Source organism: Microchirus variegatus (assembly GCF_963457635.1).
Source record: "Microchirus variegatus genome assembly, chromosome: 5".
NCBI classification, from domain to species: domain Eukaryota; kingdom Metazoa; phylum Chordata; class Actinopteri; order Pleuronectiformes; family Soleidae; genus Microchirus; species Microchirus variegatus.
The window spans coordinates 4,164,580-4,178,917 of NC_139806.1; the positions used below are offsets into that span (position 1 = coordinate 4,164,580).

General features: G+C 41.3%; 1 protein-coding gene across 2 annotated transcripts; it reads left to right on the plus strand.

Moving 5' to 3' along the window:
- Positions 1 to 97: 97 nt before the first annotated feature.
- Positions 98 to 14,011, plus strand: cop1 (COP1 E3 ubiquitin ligase). Of its 2 annotated transcripts, none has more exons than XM_083889167.1 (20): positions 98 to 646; positions 751 to 810; positions 1,787 to 1,884; positions 2,015 to 2,079; positions 2,181 to 2,300; positions 4,305 to 4,373; positions 4,495 to 4,554; positions 5,148 to 5,227; positions 5,409 to 5,472; positions 6,984 to 7,119; positions 7,226 to 7,361; positions 8,158 to 8,301; positions 8,406 to 8,514; positions 9,639 to 9,720; positions 9,848 to 9,964; positions 10,099 to 10,216; positions 10,323 to 10,447; positions 11,916 to 12,076; positions 12,225 to 12,269; positions 13,118 to 14,011. In XM_083889167.1, exons 1-20 carry the CDS (start codon positions 306 to 308, stop codon positions 13,133 to 13,135), a joined length of 2,148 nt encoding a protein of 715 aa, XP_083745293.1. In that variant the 5' UTR covers positions 98 to 305; the 3' UTR covers positions 13,136 to 14,011. The 2 variants fall into 2 exon arrangements, with proteins under 2 accessions (XP_083745293.1, XP_083745294.1); XM_083889168.1 differs by having other exon boundaries at positions 6,984 to 7,098.
- Positions 14,012 to 14,338: the final 327 nt, after the last annotated feature.

Below are 14,338 nucleotides of genomic sequence, written 5' to 3' on the forward strand. Positions count from 1 at the left end.
GCCCCCCCCCCCTGTGTTCGTCTCGGTTTGCATTTTTTTTCCCCGGTAACACGCACACTTCTGTCCTTGTGCGGCCGTCAGTGGCGGGGGTGAGGCAGACTGCTGCGGGCACGTTTTTTTAAAACTGGACGTTCGGGCGCCGTCGCGTTCTCCCAGGATGCTAGCAGCACACAAGCGAGCCGCCAGCTAGCTCACCGACCTGTTCAAAAAAAACCAAAACAACAAAAACGACCAACCCGTCCGGATGCTTTGAGCCACAACAACGCAGCGGATTTCGGGGGAAGTTTCTCGTCGGGCCTCGCGTGATGTCAAGCAACCGGTCGCAGCAGAGCCCTGGCGGGGCGAGTTCTGTGCCCAGCACAAGCAGCAGCAGCGGCAGCACGGGAGGCGCCGGAGGCAGCAACGCCGTCACAAGTAATGGGAACAATTCTGGGAATGTTGTACCCAGCCGGACTCTTGCAGCAGCCGGCGACGCTGGCTTGTCGTCGGTGCCAAGTTTGGCCGCCGTGCCGTCGTCCCGAGGCGGGTTCGCTTCCCTGGGCAGACCCTCTGCGTCCTCGGGCAGCAGAAAGAAGTCCCTCCACCAAGCACCTTTACACAACGGCCTGTTGAATTCATACGAGGATAAAAGCAACGATTTTGTCTGGTTAGTTTCCAAGCACAGTCGGATTTGTGTTCTTTAATAGGAACGTGTACGTGGTTCTATTTTGGAGTTGCATTTAACACTGTTGTTAATCTGCTTTTCTCCAGTCCCATTTGCTTCGAAATGATAGAAGAGGCGTACATGACAAAGTGTGGCCACAGCTTCTGGTGAGTGGATCAGTGTGCTTCCCCTGCAGCTGGTGCTTATTTGAACTGAGATGTCACAAACAGCCTGGTTCTTTCAGGAGAGGAGAGGATGGAGGAGGAGGCCCAAACTTTCATCTCCTCCATCCGTTAAGCGCCTTAAGAATCACTGGAGAAAGCACTTGGAGAGCAAATACTTACACAAACACTGCTCAGTATATTACCATAGATATTATATCTTACAGGGCTCTGGTAGCTGATGTCACACAATCAAAGAAACCCCATGTTGGCAGGAAACGGCACCTTTCACATCCCTAGACCGACGTATACCAGTGCTGATGTTTGCCTCCAGATTTTCACACCCGGCCATCATGTTTTATATATGTATTTTGAAACACATGTCTTTGATAAAACCTTTATTTCATTTGATAACGTTAAGGAAGCTGCAAATCTGGATGCCGACTTTTCAGTGTCGGCACAGACTCCAATGAATGCAAAGGAACTGAAATGTCTTGTTAATTTATTATTTTATATAAGCATTCCCCAGAGTTAGATGAGGAAAAGTTTGAATATCACCCCGGGGGGGGGGGGGGGGTTATTGCAAGGTCTGATATATTCAGTCTGTCAGGTTCTGGTATTGCTCAATATAGTGGATTTTTAAGTGCACTTAAAAGTGTGAACTCTCTCGGTTATGGTGCTGGCGCACGTGCCAACGAACTGAGACACATGACGACCGGTGCTCTATAAGTGAGGATAATGAGCAAGAAATGTATTAAAATGGTGTTCGTATAATGGCTGAATCATCATAACAGTGTATATATAGGTCTTTGTTGAAATGTTTGGATCACCAGCTCTTACATTAATCTTGGCTTTATAAACAACAAACAAACACCAGCCTCGGCATCATTGAAAAAATATGCTGCTGCTCTTTTTCTTACAGCCGAGTTCTTCTGTTCTCAGGTTTCACTTGTTCTTTCTCCTTTCCCCCCCCCCCCCACAGTTACAGGTGCATCCGTCAGAGCCTTGAGGACAGCAACAGATGTCCCAAGTGCAACTATGTTGTGGATAACGTAGATCAGCTGTATCCAAACTTTCTCGGTAGGTATTATAATTCACCCTCGACGCATCCCCCGGTTTCCCTGTGACCCTTTGACACAAAGCGATGGCTTTACTGTTGAAGTTACAGTCTCGTCTTCCCCCTCTCTCATTTACTTTCTTTGTGTTCTAGTCAACGAACTGATCCTGAAGCAGAAACAACGGTTGGAGGAGAAGAGACTAAAATTAGATCATCCTGTAAGTCGCAGCACTCGCATAACTCCTTTCATTCTCCTGCTCCATTCATTTCCCTGCCTTTTTATTTAAACGTGTCCCTTATTTTTGTCTGTGACTCTCAGAACGGCTCCAGGTGGAATGCTGTCCAGGATGTGTTGAGTCCTGACCAGGAGAACTTGGACTTGGCGAATGTTAACCTGATGCTGGAGCTCCTGGTTCAGAAGAAGAAGCAGCTGGAGGCGGTGAGTAAAGCAGATGAAGGGACTCTTCCTCCTCACATTTATTTTATATATAGTGTATTTCAGCCACATAACGTCCATTTGGGAGGTGTCCTGTGATTCCCAGCCCTGCAGCCAAAGCTGCTCCCTGACATCATCAAACTAGGTCTTCTGTTATTGTTTTTAGTGACAGAAATTACATACTGTGCCTTTAATGATCCACACTTAAATAATCAGATTAATTTACTTCTCGTTAATTAATACAAATGGAAAAATTGTGTCGTATGGAACCAGAATATTAATGACCTCTGTGCTACGTCTGTGTTTTTTTGTTTTTCAGCATGAGAGCAGACGTATAATTAGCTTTTATACAGTCTGAGGAGTTGATTTAGTAATTCCCGACAGCAATAATCAGCCGTGCAGTTTGTTTTTTGCATGGACCAGATTCAGGCCGTTATTGAGTCATATGAATACGATTATCCAGAAATGCTGTGGACAAAGAATGTGTCTGTGTTCACTGTAGAGCTACAACTAAAGATTATTTTAGTCATCGATCAATCTGTCGATTATTTTCTCGATTAATTGTTTGGTCCATAAAATGTCAGGAAGTGTTAAAATCAGTAGTTCAGTGTTTGTCTAACCTGGAAATGAAGATGTTCTCCACTGTCTCGTTTTGTCCACAAATCAAAGTGATTCAGTTTTAATGATTTCTTTGTTCTGTGGAGCAGAGAAACAAAGAAAATATTCACATTTAAGAAGATAAAACAATCAGAAATCTTGTTTTTATCATAAAAATAAAGCTTCAAACCAATTATCAAAATAGCTGACTATTAATTTACTAATCCATAGCTCTGGTTCACACGGACACACACATCTCCGTCTCTCCCATAGTTGGGTCACATCCTCTTTTTTTTTTTAAATCTCAAATTTGTCATTGTGTGCAATATAAGTCGCAGGAAAAGAGAAGTAGCGACAGGAGTCGCACAACCGTTGTGGTTTTCTAACCGAGTTGCGTCATTATTAGACAACACAATTATTAACGATGCGTGTCCTTGAATTGGAAACGCGATCAATGCGGTGTGTCGCAACCTCAGGTCGTCTCGTGTCTTCAGCGCGACGCTGTTAAGTCACAGAGATGCAGAAGTCGCTCAATTTTTCTCTCGTCTTGGTTTTTGTTATGGTGCAAATTTCACTGACAAAGTGTTGTCAATCATTCTTCAATCAAAAACACACACCGTGCGCGACGAGTGTTTGAATTCACCCAAGTGATACAATCGTATCAAACTGTTGACATAGTATGTCGTTTTTGTCAAGTTTTGGACAAAATAGTTTTTTTTTAAAAATGGTCCGAATTTGGACGAAATAGTGTAGTATGACATTGAGGTCGACGACATAGTATAGTATGACGTTTTGGTCACATGTTGGGCTAAAAAAAAATTCTAGAAAATTTTCGATTTTGGACGATATTGTATAGTATGTCGTTTTTGTAAAATTTTGGACCAAAATTGTTTTTTTCAAAAATATGGTCAGATTTTGGACGAAATAGTGTAGTATGACATCGAGGTCGACGACATAGTATAGTATGACGTTTTGGTCACATGTTGGGCTAAAAAATGTAAAAAAAAATCTGAGTTTGGATGACATGGTATAGTATGTCGTTTTTGTCAAATTTTGGACCAAAATTTTTTTCTTCCAAAAAATTGTCAGATTTTGACGAAATAAAGTGACATAAACTTCATTTCCCTGTCGATCAACAGCAAGATGAGGTGGTTATCACACTCTGACAGCAGCGTAAACGTAAGCAAGTGTAGATTTTATTAGGTCGAACCTTTTGATATGATGCTAAAATGGCAGCCGTGTTCTCAGGGCTGACTGTGTGTCCCTGCCTCTTACAACCACACCCCATAAGCCAGCGTGTTCCAAAAGTGTGACTTTTTTCTTTTTAATATTGTTTAAAAACAAATTTTAAGTGCTGTCTTCTTGTCTCATTGGTGGTAAAAGCGAGCGTCTTCTGTGACTCTTTTCCAGGAATCTCAAGCCGCTCAGAGACAGATCCTCATGGAGTTCCTTAAAGAAGCCAGAAGAAACAAGAGAGAGGTTTTTTGTTTGTTTTCTTTTAAATGCATCATATATAGAAGATCTCACATGTGAAAATGCTGCAGAAAATCCTAACTTTTAACGTTTAAATAACCTGTAATAACGCATTGTGTGTCAACAGCAACTGGAGCAGCTACAGAAAGAGCTCAACTTTCTTGAAGACGACATCAAGCGCGTCGAGGTAAAGCATCAGAGAAAGAACTCCAGAGCTGCAAGTGACGATTATTTTCACAATCGATTTAATCTGCCGATTATTTTCTCAATTAATCATTCGGTCCATAAAATGTCAGAAAATGTTAAAAAAAACGTTGATCAGTGTTTGTCAAACCTGGAAATGACGATGTTTTAATTATTTCTTTGTTATTTGGAGCAAAGAAACGAAGAGAATTTTCAATATTTAAGAAGCTAAAACGATCAGAAATCTTGTTTTAATCATGAAAAAAAAGCTTCAACCCGATTATTGATTATCAAAATAGTTTATGATTAATTTAGTTTGAACCAAAGTCCTTGAAATTATGAGGTAAAGAGAGAAAAGTAAGTAGTGAAGCATGAGGGAAATGTTAGAGACGTGGCTTATAAAAAGTAAGCAGTACATGTGTAATCATCATCATCATCGCGGTCAGGATATATTACAGTTTCTAGGTATTAGGAAAGGGCAATTTGGACAAAAATGAAAATCCCAGTCATTTAAGCCGGACCTTGTATGAACTAAATCCACTCACCGTTTCGCCCGCAGACAGATAAATGTCTTTTTATCTTGTGTCTTTTCTCCAGGAAATGAGCGGACTGTATTCTCCAATGATGGAGGCGGAGTGCACGGTGCCGAACGTGGAAGCTCCCTCACCAGCGCCCAGGTACCGTAAAGGAAATGACTCCTTTATCATCATCTTCCTCTTCACAGTATTGAGAAGGGAGAGTATTATATACCTTTTCATCAAGCAGTAACTTGGATTATTAGATTATTACATATGAGAGTGGTCATATCGGAGCGTCATCATCATGCCTTATATTCTGTCTGTTTGTGTGTTTGAACAGCTGTAGTAGTATTATTGATCCACCAGACTACAGCCAGCCTCCAGGATTTGGCGGAACACCCCAGGTATTACTTTTGTTGTTATTCTCTTTGTCTGAGCATCAAAGTCGGTCCAGAAAATGTCAGAAAAAGTAAAAAAAGAAAAACGTTGATCGGTGTTTGTCAAACCTTGAAATGATTCTAGAATGTCTTGTTTTGTCCACAAACCAAAATGGTTCAGTTTTAATGATTTCTTTGTCACGTGGAGCAAAGAAACAAAGAAAATATTCACATTTAAGAAGCTAAAACAATTCAAAATTGTGTTTTGATCATGAAAAAAAGCTTCAAATCGATTAGGAATAACGATTTTTATTCCGAATAATACTGTTTTCAGCTGTGCTAACATCATTGCACAAGTGTTTTCAAGGGTTTTCTAATCATCCAATAGCCTTCTAACGCCATTAGCAAACACAATGTGCCATTAGAAGACTGGAAATGGGCCTCTATACACCTATGTACATATTCCTTTAAAAATAAAAACAGACGTTTGCAGCTACAATAGTCATTTACCACATTAACAATGTATAGAGTGTATTTCTGATTCATTCTGATTCCTTCAAAAATAAGGACATTTCTACTTTGAACTTTGCAACAGTACTGTATGTTTACTCAACTCAACTCAACTTTATTTATAGAGCGCTTTAGGCAGCTATAGCTGGTACAAAGTGTTTAAGAATTAAATATATAAAACATGGCACATAAAACATAGGAGACAAAATAAAAACAATAAAACAAAAAAATATATATATATATATAAACAATAACAATGTTTAAACAATAAAAAACGATAAAAAAATAACATTGTTTCAACAAATAAAAAACAATAAAACTATAAAACATGAAAAAATTTAAACAATGAAAAAAATAAAACACTAAAACAAGAGCAGAGTCTCATGCTGAGTTGAACGCAGAAGAATAAAAATGTGTTTTAAGATGAGTTTTAAAAATGGACAGTGAGGGGGCCTGTCTTATATGAAGCGGGAGGGCGTTCCAAAGTTTGGGACCCGCAATGGAGAAAGCTCTTTCCCCTCTGAGCTTCCGTTTAGACCTCGGTACCTCCAGGAGCAGCTGGTCAGCTGACCTGAGGCACCGAGCAGGAGTGTAAGGATGGAGAAGCTCAGAGAGGTAAGGCGGGGCAAGACCATTTAAAGATTTAAAAACAAATAAAAGAATCTTAAAATGGACTCTAAAATGCACAGGCAGCCAGTGAAGGGAGGCCAAAATGGGAGTAATGTGCTCCCTCTTACGTGCTCCAGTTAAGAGGCGAGCAGCAGCGTTCTGGACCAACTGGAGACGTGAGAGGGAGGACTGGCTGACTCCAAGATACAGAGCATTACAGTAATCCAGCCGAGATGTAACAAAGGCATGGATTACTGTTTCAAAGTGTTCTTGAGACAGAAATGGCCTCACCTTTGCCAGCTGCCTGAGGTGGAAGAAGCTGGACTTTACTCTTGCCCCAATTTGCCAGTCCAATTTAACATAACATTTAATTTTACATGATTTTCACTGCCCTCTTGAATTGTGTGTGTTTTTCTCAGGGGAAACGACAGACCTGGTACAACAGCACGCTGGCGTCGAGAAGAAAGAGGCTGACGGCTCACTTTGAGGATCTGGAACAGTGCTACTTCTCCAACAAAATGTCACGCATCACAGGTACCCGGATCCCACAGAGCGGTGGGTCTCAAAGGTTTTAATGCTGGCCTCATGGTCGGCTAATCGCAATAATAATAATAATAATAATAATAATGATAATAATCAGACACCGTGTGTTTGTGTTCAGACGAAGGCAGGAACTTGAACCAGCTCGATGACTTCATGGAGTGTTTGTCCAAGTTCACGCGCTACAACTCTGTGCGGCCGCTGGCGACGCTCTCCTACGCCAGTGACCTCTACAACGGCTCCAGTATCGTCTCCAGGTGTGGAAAAAAAAGTCTTGATTGTTCATAATTGGCTGTACATCGCAAACCGTTGTGCGAATATGCAACCGGTAAAAAGACAACAGGAAAAAAACCTACACGGATATTTTAGCTTCTCCTGTACAAGAAGAGCCGTCTGCGAAAGAAGACTTCAACTTGACTTTATCGATCCCTTGGGATTACTTCCTCGGGGAAATTCGATTTCCAGCAGTGTACAGTGTTGAGGACGTAGAGCAGCAGTATATAAAATTAAATAAAATAAAATAAGCAGAAGAATAAAAAGTAAAAAGACAATAAAAGGAGACGAAATGGGAAAGAAAACAAGACGATTATCACTTGATCAGATGATAATCAGTGATTCCATAAGATTTTAGATATGTTTTTAATGAATTTACTGAACTAATTCAAGATTATAGCAGTAGGTTATATTTGCACTCACAATTTATGTTGTCCTTATTGGTCACAACAGTTTGTCACCTTTAAAACGTGGTTCCCCATATAGATATCGTGAGTAAATACTGCTCTAAATTACTACTTTTATGACTATTGTACGTTTTTTTATTTTTTTTACTTTTTCCACATAATTTCAGTTAATTGGGTTAATGTTCTACATTGGTTCTCATTTTTTCATGTTATATAAAGACACAAACCTCTTGAATTATTATTTTGCTTCCTTTAAATACGGCTTAACGGACATTACTGTAATTGTTAGTCATCCTGTCGCCGTCTTAATCTACTATTATATTATCATTATTTTAAGTGTTAAGTGTTGACCCTGTCCTCACTTCTCTCTCAGTATTGAGTTTGACCGAGACTGCGACTACTTCGCCATCGCTGGTGTGACCAAGAAGATCAAGGTGTTTGAGTACGGCACTGTGATCCAGGACGCGGTGGACATCCACTACCCTGTCAACGAAATGACCTGCAATTCCAAAATCAGGTGAGGAACAAACGTTAGAATCCCAACTATGATAACCAAACATTTACAGCCCACGGCGGCGCTGAGTCACCGTGTTAAAACCCCTGTGTTGTTTTCTGTCGCAGCTGTATCAGCTGGAGCAGCTATCACAAGAACCTTCTGGCCAGCAGCGACTACGAGGGGACGGTCATCCTGTGGGATGGGTTCACTGGCCAGAGATCCAAGGTTTATCAGGTATGATGCCTAAGATTCAGTGATTCTAAAGGCCTTTGCACATCAACTGTGATGTGGATCGCTATGGGACCGGAAAAAAATTCAATTAATTTCAATTCAATTTTATTTGTATGGCGCCAAATCACAACATGCATCATCTCAAGGCTCCGTACATCATGCAGAGCAGAGAAACCCAACAGTTCACACAATGAGCAAACGCTAGGCTAGAGCTTAGATCGGGCACAAAAAATCGAGCCCGACCGTACCCGAGCCCGGCCCGACACATTAACTGTAATTACGAGCCCGATTTAAACCCGACAATTCTTTTAACACGTGAGCCTGTAAATGTACCGGTACGTCCACGTCCTCCCCACAGCGGGAGCTTGTTGTACCTGCTGCCACAGTCTAATTTACAACGATAACAGAGCCGCCGAGGGAGAAAAAACATAAATGCTCGATCAAGGGCCTGACCCAGAGAATCTAAACCAGGGGTCACCAATCTTTTTGAGACAGAGAGCTACCTTAAGGGTAAAAAATAATATGGAGGGCTACCATATAATATTTTTTTGTTTGTTTACCATTTAAATGATTAATATTATGCATTCAACTGCATACACATTATTTCCAATGCTTACTCCTAACGATTACCAGTTTTTATTAACAATATCAAAGATATTTTACTGAGCGATCATACGGATACATGCAAGTGAGGTGAAGTGAAGTGAGCCCGCGGGCACCGTATTGGCTGCCTGCGGGCTACCAGGTGCCCGCGGGCACCACGTTGGTGACCCCTGATCTAAACTCTACACTTGGCATCAGTGGAGAGAAAAAAAAACTCCCTTTTTACGGGAAGAAATCTCCAGACTCAAAGATGTGCAACCATCTGCCTAGACAGGTTGTGGTTAAAAGGAAAAATGGGGGACAGCGAAAGGACAAGAGGGAGATGAGGTAGAGACGGAAGAATTAAGTAAATCATCTACCAGTACAACACGCTGTATATGAGCAGAACATTTATTTTGACTGAATCAAACAAACAAAGCAAAACATTAATATATGAAGAATATCTCCTTAAAATTGAGATGTTTAAAACGGTAATTATAATAAACTGTGGCAGGTTTCCAAAGTTTCCTGTGTTTTCTTTTCAGGAGCATGAAAAAAGGTGTTGGAGCGTCGACTTCAACCTGATGGACCCCAAGCTCTTAGCCTCTGGTTCTGATGACGCTAAAGGTGATTTGAGTTTAATTTATTAGATCGTCTTCCAGATATCTAGCCCCTTTTTATTCATCTGTGCTTTAACCGAGGGACTAATGTCCTAATGTCCTCGTGTGTCTTATTTCCTTCCTTTTTTTTCCAGTGAAGTTATGGTCAACTAATCTCGACAACTCTGTAGCCAGCATCGAGGCCAAAGCAAATGTGTGCTGCGTTAAATTCAGCCCGACCTCCAGATATCATCTGGCCTTCGGCTGTGCAGGTAAGACGAGGAGCGCTTTTTATCAAACGTTATCCAGATGAGGAAACGTCTTCCCCCGCAGAGCAGTGATATATGATGCCGTCGTACAGCGGTACGACCGTCTCTTGAACACATGCCATTTCTTATTTTTCAAGATCACTGTGTCCACTACTACGATCTCCGCAACACTAAGCAGCCAATCATGGTGTTCAAAGGCCACAGGAAAGCGGTGTCTTACGCCAAGTTTGTCAACGGAGAGGAAATTGTTTCAGCGTAAGACATTTTGGCACCACGTGTACAATTGTACAATTACAACAATTGTTGTGCTTGAAATGACGTCACGACTTTGTGTGACGTGTCTTTTTTCCTTTATTCTCAGTTCGACGGACAGCCAGCTGAAGCTGTGGAACGTCAACAAAACCCACTGCCTGCGCTCCTTCAAGGGTCACATCAACGAGAAGAACTTTGTGGGCCTGGCTTCCAATGGAGACTACGTCGCCTGTGGTGAGCATTCACTGGCGAATTAAGCCCAATTCATACTCCTGCGTAAAGTGCTCTGCGTAGGCTACGCAGAGTCCTCTGCGTCAACGCAGAACCTGTGTCGTCTCTGGCTGCAGGGAATATTTTTTAAGTGTCCGTCACTCCGTCAAGGGACAACGGAGACGGGAAGAGCTGCGATGAAAAATGATTCGATTCATCGAGGAATAATCGGCAGAATACTTGATTAAAAAAAGATTCGATAGCTGCAGCCCTAGTAAGCTACATTAAATGTTTAGCATGCGCTGGCAGCGTTAGCATTAGCAACTGGATGCTATCGGCTCAGATACTGAATCATTGAGGACGTGCTGTTGTGGTTACGCCAGTTGTGGTTTGCAGTGGTTCCACTGCACCGTGTTGGCTTCTTGTTTAAGCGCCTTTTACGGGCTGTTTTACTCTCTCACGTCTCCGCCATCGCGCCAGCTGAAATCCGTATGTGCGTCTGCTAAAACGGTCCGCGTAGGAACAATGATCCCTGCGCTGAACAGGCCGCTTGAGATGGGAACTAAACGAATAGGCAAAAACTCTCATTGTTTCATGAAGTCCAACGCGGAAATCAGCGTTTTTACCTCACAGAGACACAGGAGCTTCTGGTAACTGATGCAGCCTGTTTTAGGTTAAAGGCGCCAAATGTAAGAATGTGGCCAAAAATGGTTACTACACTCAAATCCAAAATACCGAGGTCTTTCAGATTTCGTTTTCTCAGACATAACTGGCAACCTGTGGTTGCTCGGCAGCTGAGACTCTGACTGCAATGATTGGTAGATGGCGGTAGGTGGCGCCACATGACGCCAAAACATGATTTCAAAACATAAACATGATTTGCGGTCTTTAAAAGATTTTTTTTTAATGCAAATATTTTGTCTGTTCCTTGTACTGTTGTTGTTGGTGAGGTCAGTTCGTTACATGAACATTATTCCTGAGTCTCTGTGACATATTAGGAGGATTTTACGGCCAGTTGCTTTAGATTTATTACAAAATGCACCTTTAAGTTTGTGTCACTTGGGTAAATTTGAAGCCAAGTACTTCTAACACGAAAGTTACAATACACAATAGGAATACGCTGTTTTAAAAAGCAGTTATCCCTTTAAGCGTCAACATTTTGGTGCATAAAAACGCTGGACAGCACCGAACAGAAAGCACTTCTCTGCTTCAGTGTTATCCACCTCGAACACAAACTATCACCAAACCTGACTCTGAACTGACTGATGTTGCACAAGCTTCTCTTTACCGTCCTCCTGAGCACCTTTCTTCTTCAGTATCTAGTTTTTGAGCATCAAACCAGTGACATCTCTGCTCACTTTGGCGATATAATCACCTTATTTACTGATAACCACATTCCCCTCTTTGTCTCTTTAGGCAGAAATGCCAACAAACACCAGTGTGACTGTAACATTTTCTGTTTTTTTGTGCACGTGTGTGTGTGTTTCTACAGGCAGCGAGAACAACTCCCTGTACCTTTACTACAAAGGACTTTCTAAGACGTTGTTAACCTTCAAGTTTGACACGGTGAAGAGCGTCCTGGACAAAGACAAGAAGGAGGACGACACCAACGAGTTTGTCAGCGCCGTGTGCTGGAGGGCGCTGCCCGACGGAGTGAGTTCACTTCGTTATTATAACGCTTTTATTCTCTCGTTCGTGATTTGGTCAATTCAGTAAAGGGTCTCTGACGTCGTCGTGAACCACAGGTGTTTAAAAGGTCACTTAAACTTAATTAATCGTCTGTTTTTTGTCTTTGTTTCAGGAGTCAAATGTGCTGATTGCTGCAAACAGTCAAGGAACAATCAAGGTTCGTGCAAAACTTATATTTTGGGGATTCCACTTTTTAAAAATGAAGAACAAGAACAAATATGGCTGGACAATTAATTGAATTTATTTTTTTTAAATCAAATCAATACGTCCTACTGCTATTTTTCTTAAAGCCAGAATCTGTGTTAAATTTGCCAATTTACCTTAAATATTCTACAGACTGAAGAAAATATTTTTGTCTGTAAAAATATCACACAGTGATCATTTTAATTGTGTTATTCAAATGAAAATCAGAATAATTATGCAAAAAACTACCATTCCTTCTCATATCATATGTTTTTTATTTATTCACCTCTGGTGTACAGCACTTTGTTTCAGCTTTTGTTTTTAAAGTGCTTTATAAATAAAGTTGGATCGGATTGGAACCTTAATTGGACATTGATTCCAAATGATAGCATATAATGTTTAGAATTGGTGAACAAATAATTTCTGATTGAGTAAAATTAAATTTGAATGCCTGTTATTTAAAAACAAACAAAACACAAATCTTTATAACTAAAATCTAGGGATAATTGACCAAATGTGTTTATGGACCTAAGAGATAAACACCCAATGTTTGAGAACTGTATGAGACGTTTTACTGTCAAACAAATGCGACAGAATGAAGTTTCATTAATGATAAAAGTATTCACACCACAAATGGAACGCAGCATGAAAAAACGAATTAATGAAATCCACATCCGTTTTTAGTGTTAGACATTTTGACTTATTGACGTGACTGATTTTCTGCCTCGTGACTAATCTTTATAACTCTAACACGTCTGTAAACGGACCTTAAAGGAGCCGCAGAGGTAACGTAACGGCGCTGTGTTCCCTCTCTCTGTGCAGGTACTGGAGCTCGTCTGAACGTGCGTCTTCAGAGGTGAGCGACGGGACGACCGTCTGCTTGGTTTTTTTTTTGCTCGAGGCTCAGTCGGACTGACGCGGGGAGAACTTCCCGCGGCTTCCTGCTCCTGAATCACAGTGAGGACGCAGAGCTTGAAGCCCGTCGTATTTTAAGCGAGCTACACTATTTAGGACGGCAGTAAAAAAAAAAAAAAGGGACGTACGGGACGAGTCCACGCGACGAGGACCGAGCTCGGGCACACAAAATGGAACAAGAGACTTTAGAAAGCTTTTTTTCTGTTGTTGTTTGTTTGTTTGTTTATCACCTACAATAGAACACCGCTTTATGGTTTTAGGTCAAATCAAAAAACTTTTACCTTTTTAATTAAGCTGTTGCTCTCTGAGGGTACATCCAGCCAAACGCTACTCGTGTGATGATGCATTTTCCCTTCTTTCTTTTTTTTAAAGGCCAAAGCACAAAGACGAAAATGACATGCAAATATGTTTTCACGTGAAGCTTTTAAACCCCCCTGTCCTCCACCATCCCCCCCCCCCCACACGCACACACACATTTCCCCTCGTTTGTCGACGTCCATCTCATTCCTTGTGTGTATTTATGTGTTGTTCCGATTGGGAGAAACCAGTTTTAATAAATATGACTTGAATTTCATTCTGTCGAGCGTATCGTCAGTTCATTTTCTGGCACCAATGGATTATGGGGGGAAACTATCCAACCGATGTTTCTGTTGCTATCGAAAACAAAATGAGATTTCCGTCTGTGATCGCAATTTGTTTTCCTCGTGTAAACTGAGCGCGTTGATTTGCAGTGCTGCATCAAACTGGACTTATGTTTTTCCGTTCCACATGTCGGCTGCTTGTTGGTAAAAGGGGGATTGGGGGGTCAAAGAATACAAAAACCTCACGGAATCATATTTTCTTAAGTAGCAATGGAGTTTCTCTTCACATAAACTGTAGGTAAAAAAAAACCCAATCCGAGCTGCATTGTAACTGCTGTCGGGGTTTCCCGTGGAGCGTAGATCCACGTCGACACATCATGGCGATTTGGCCAAAACGCGGCCAAAGGACCTGCCTGTTTTATGATGACTTGAGTGAGAGAGGTGTTTTGTATTTGTATAACTGAATAAATTATTTCCAAACGATTTTTGTCTGGTTTGGTTATGTTTTTCTTGCGTGATCCGTTTGGCACTTTTAGCCTCCTCCCGA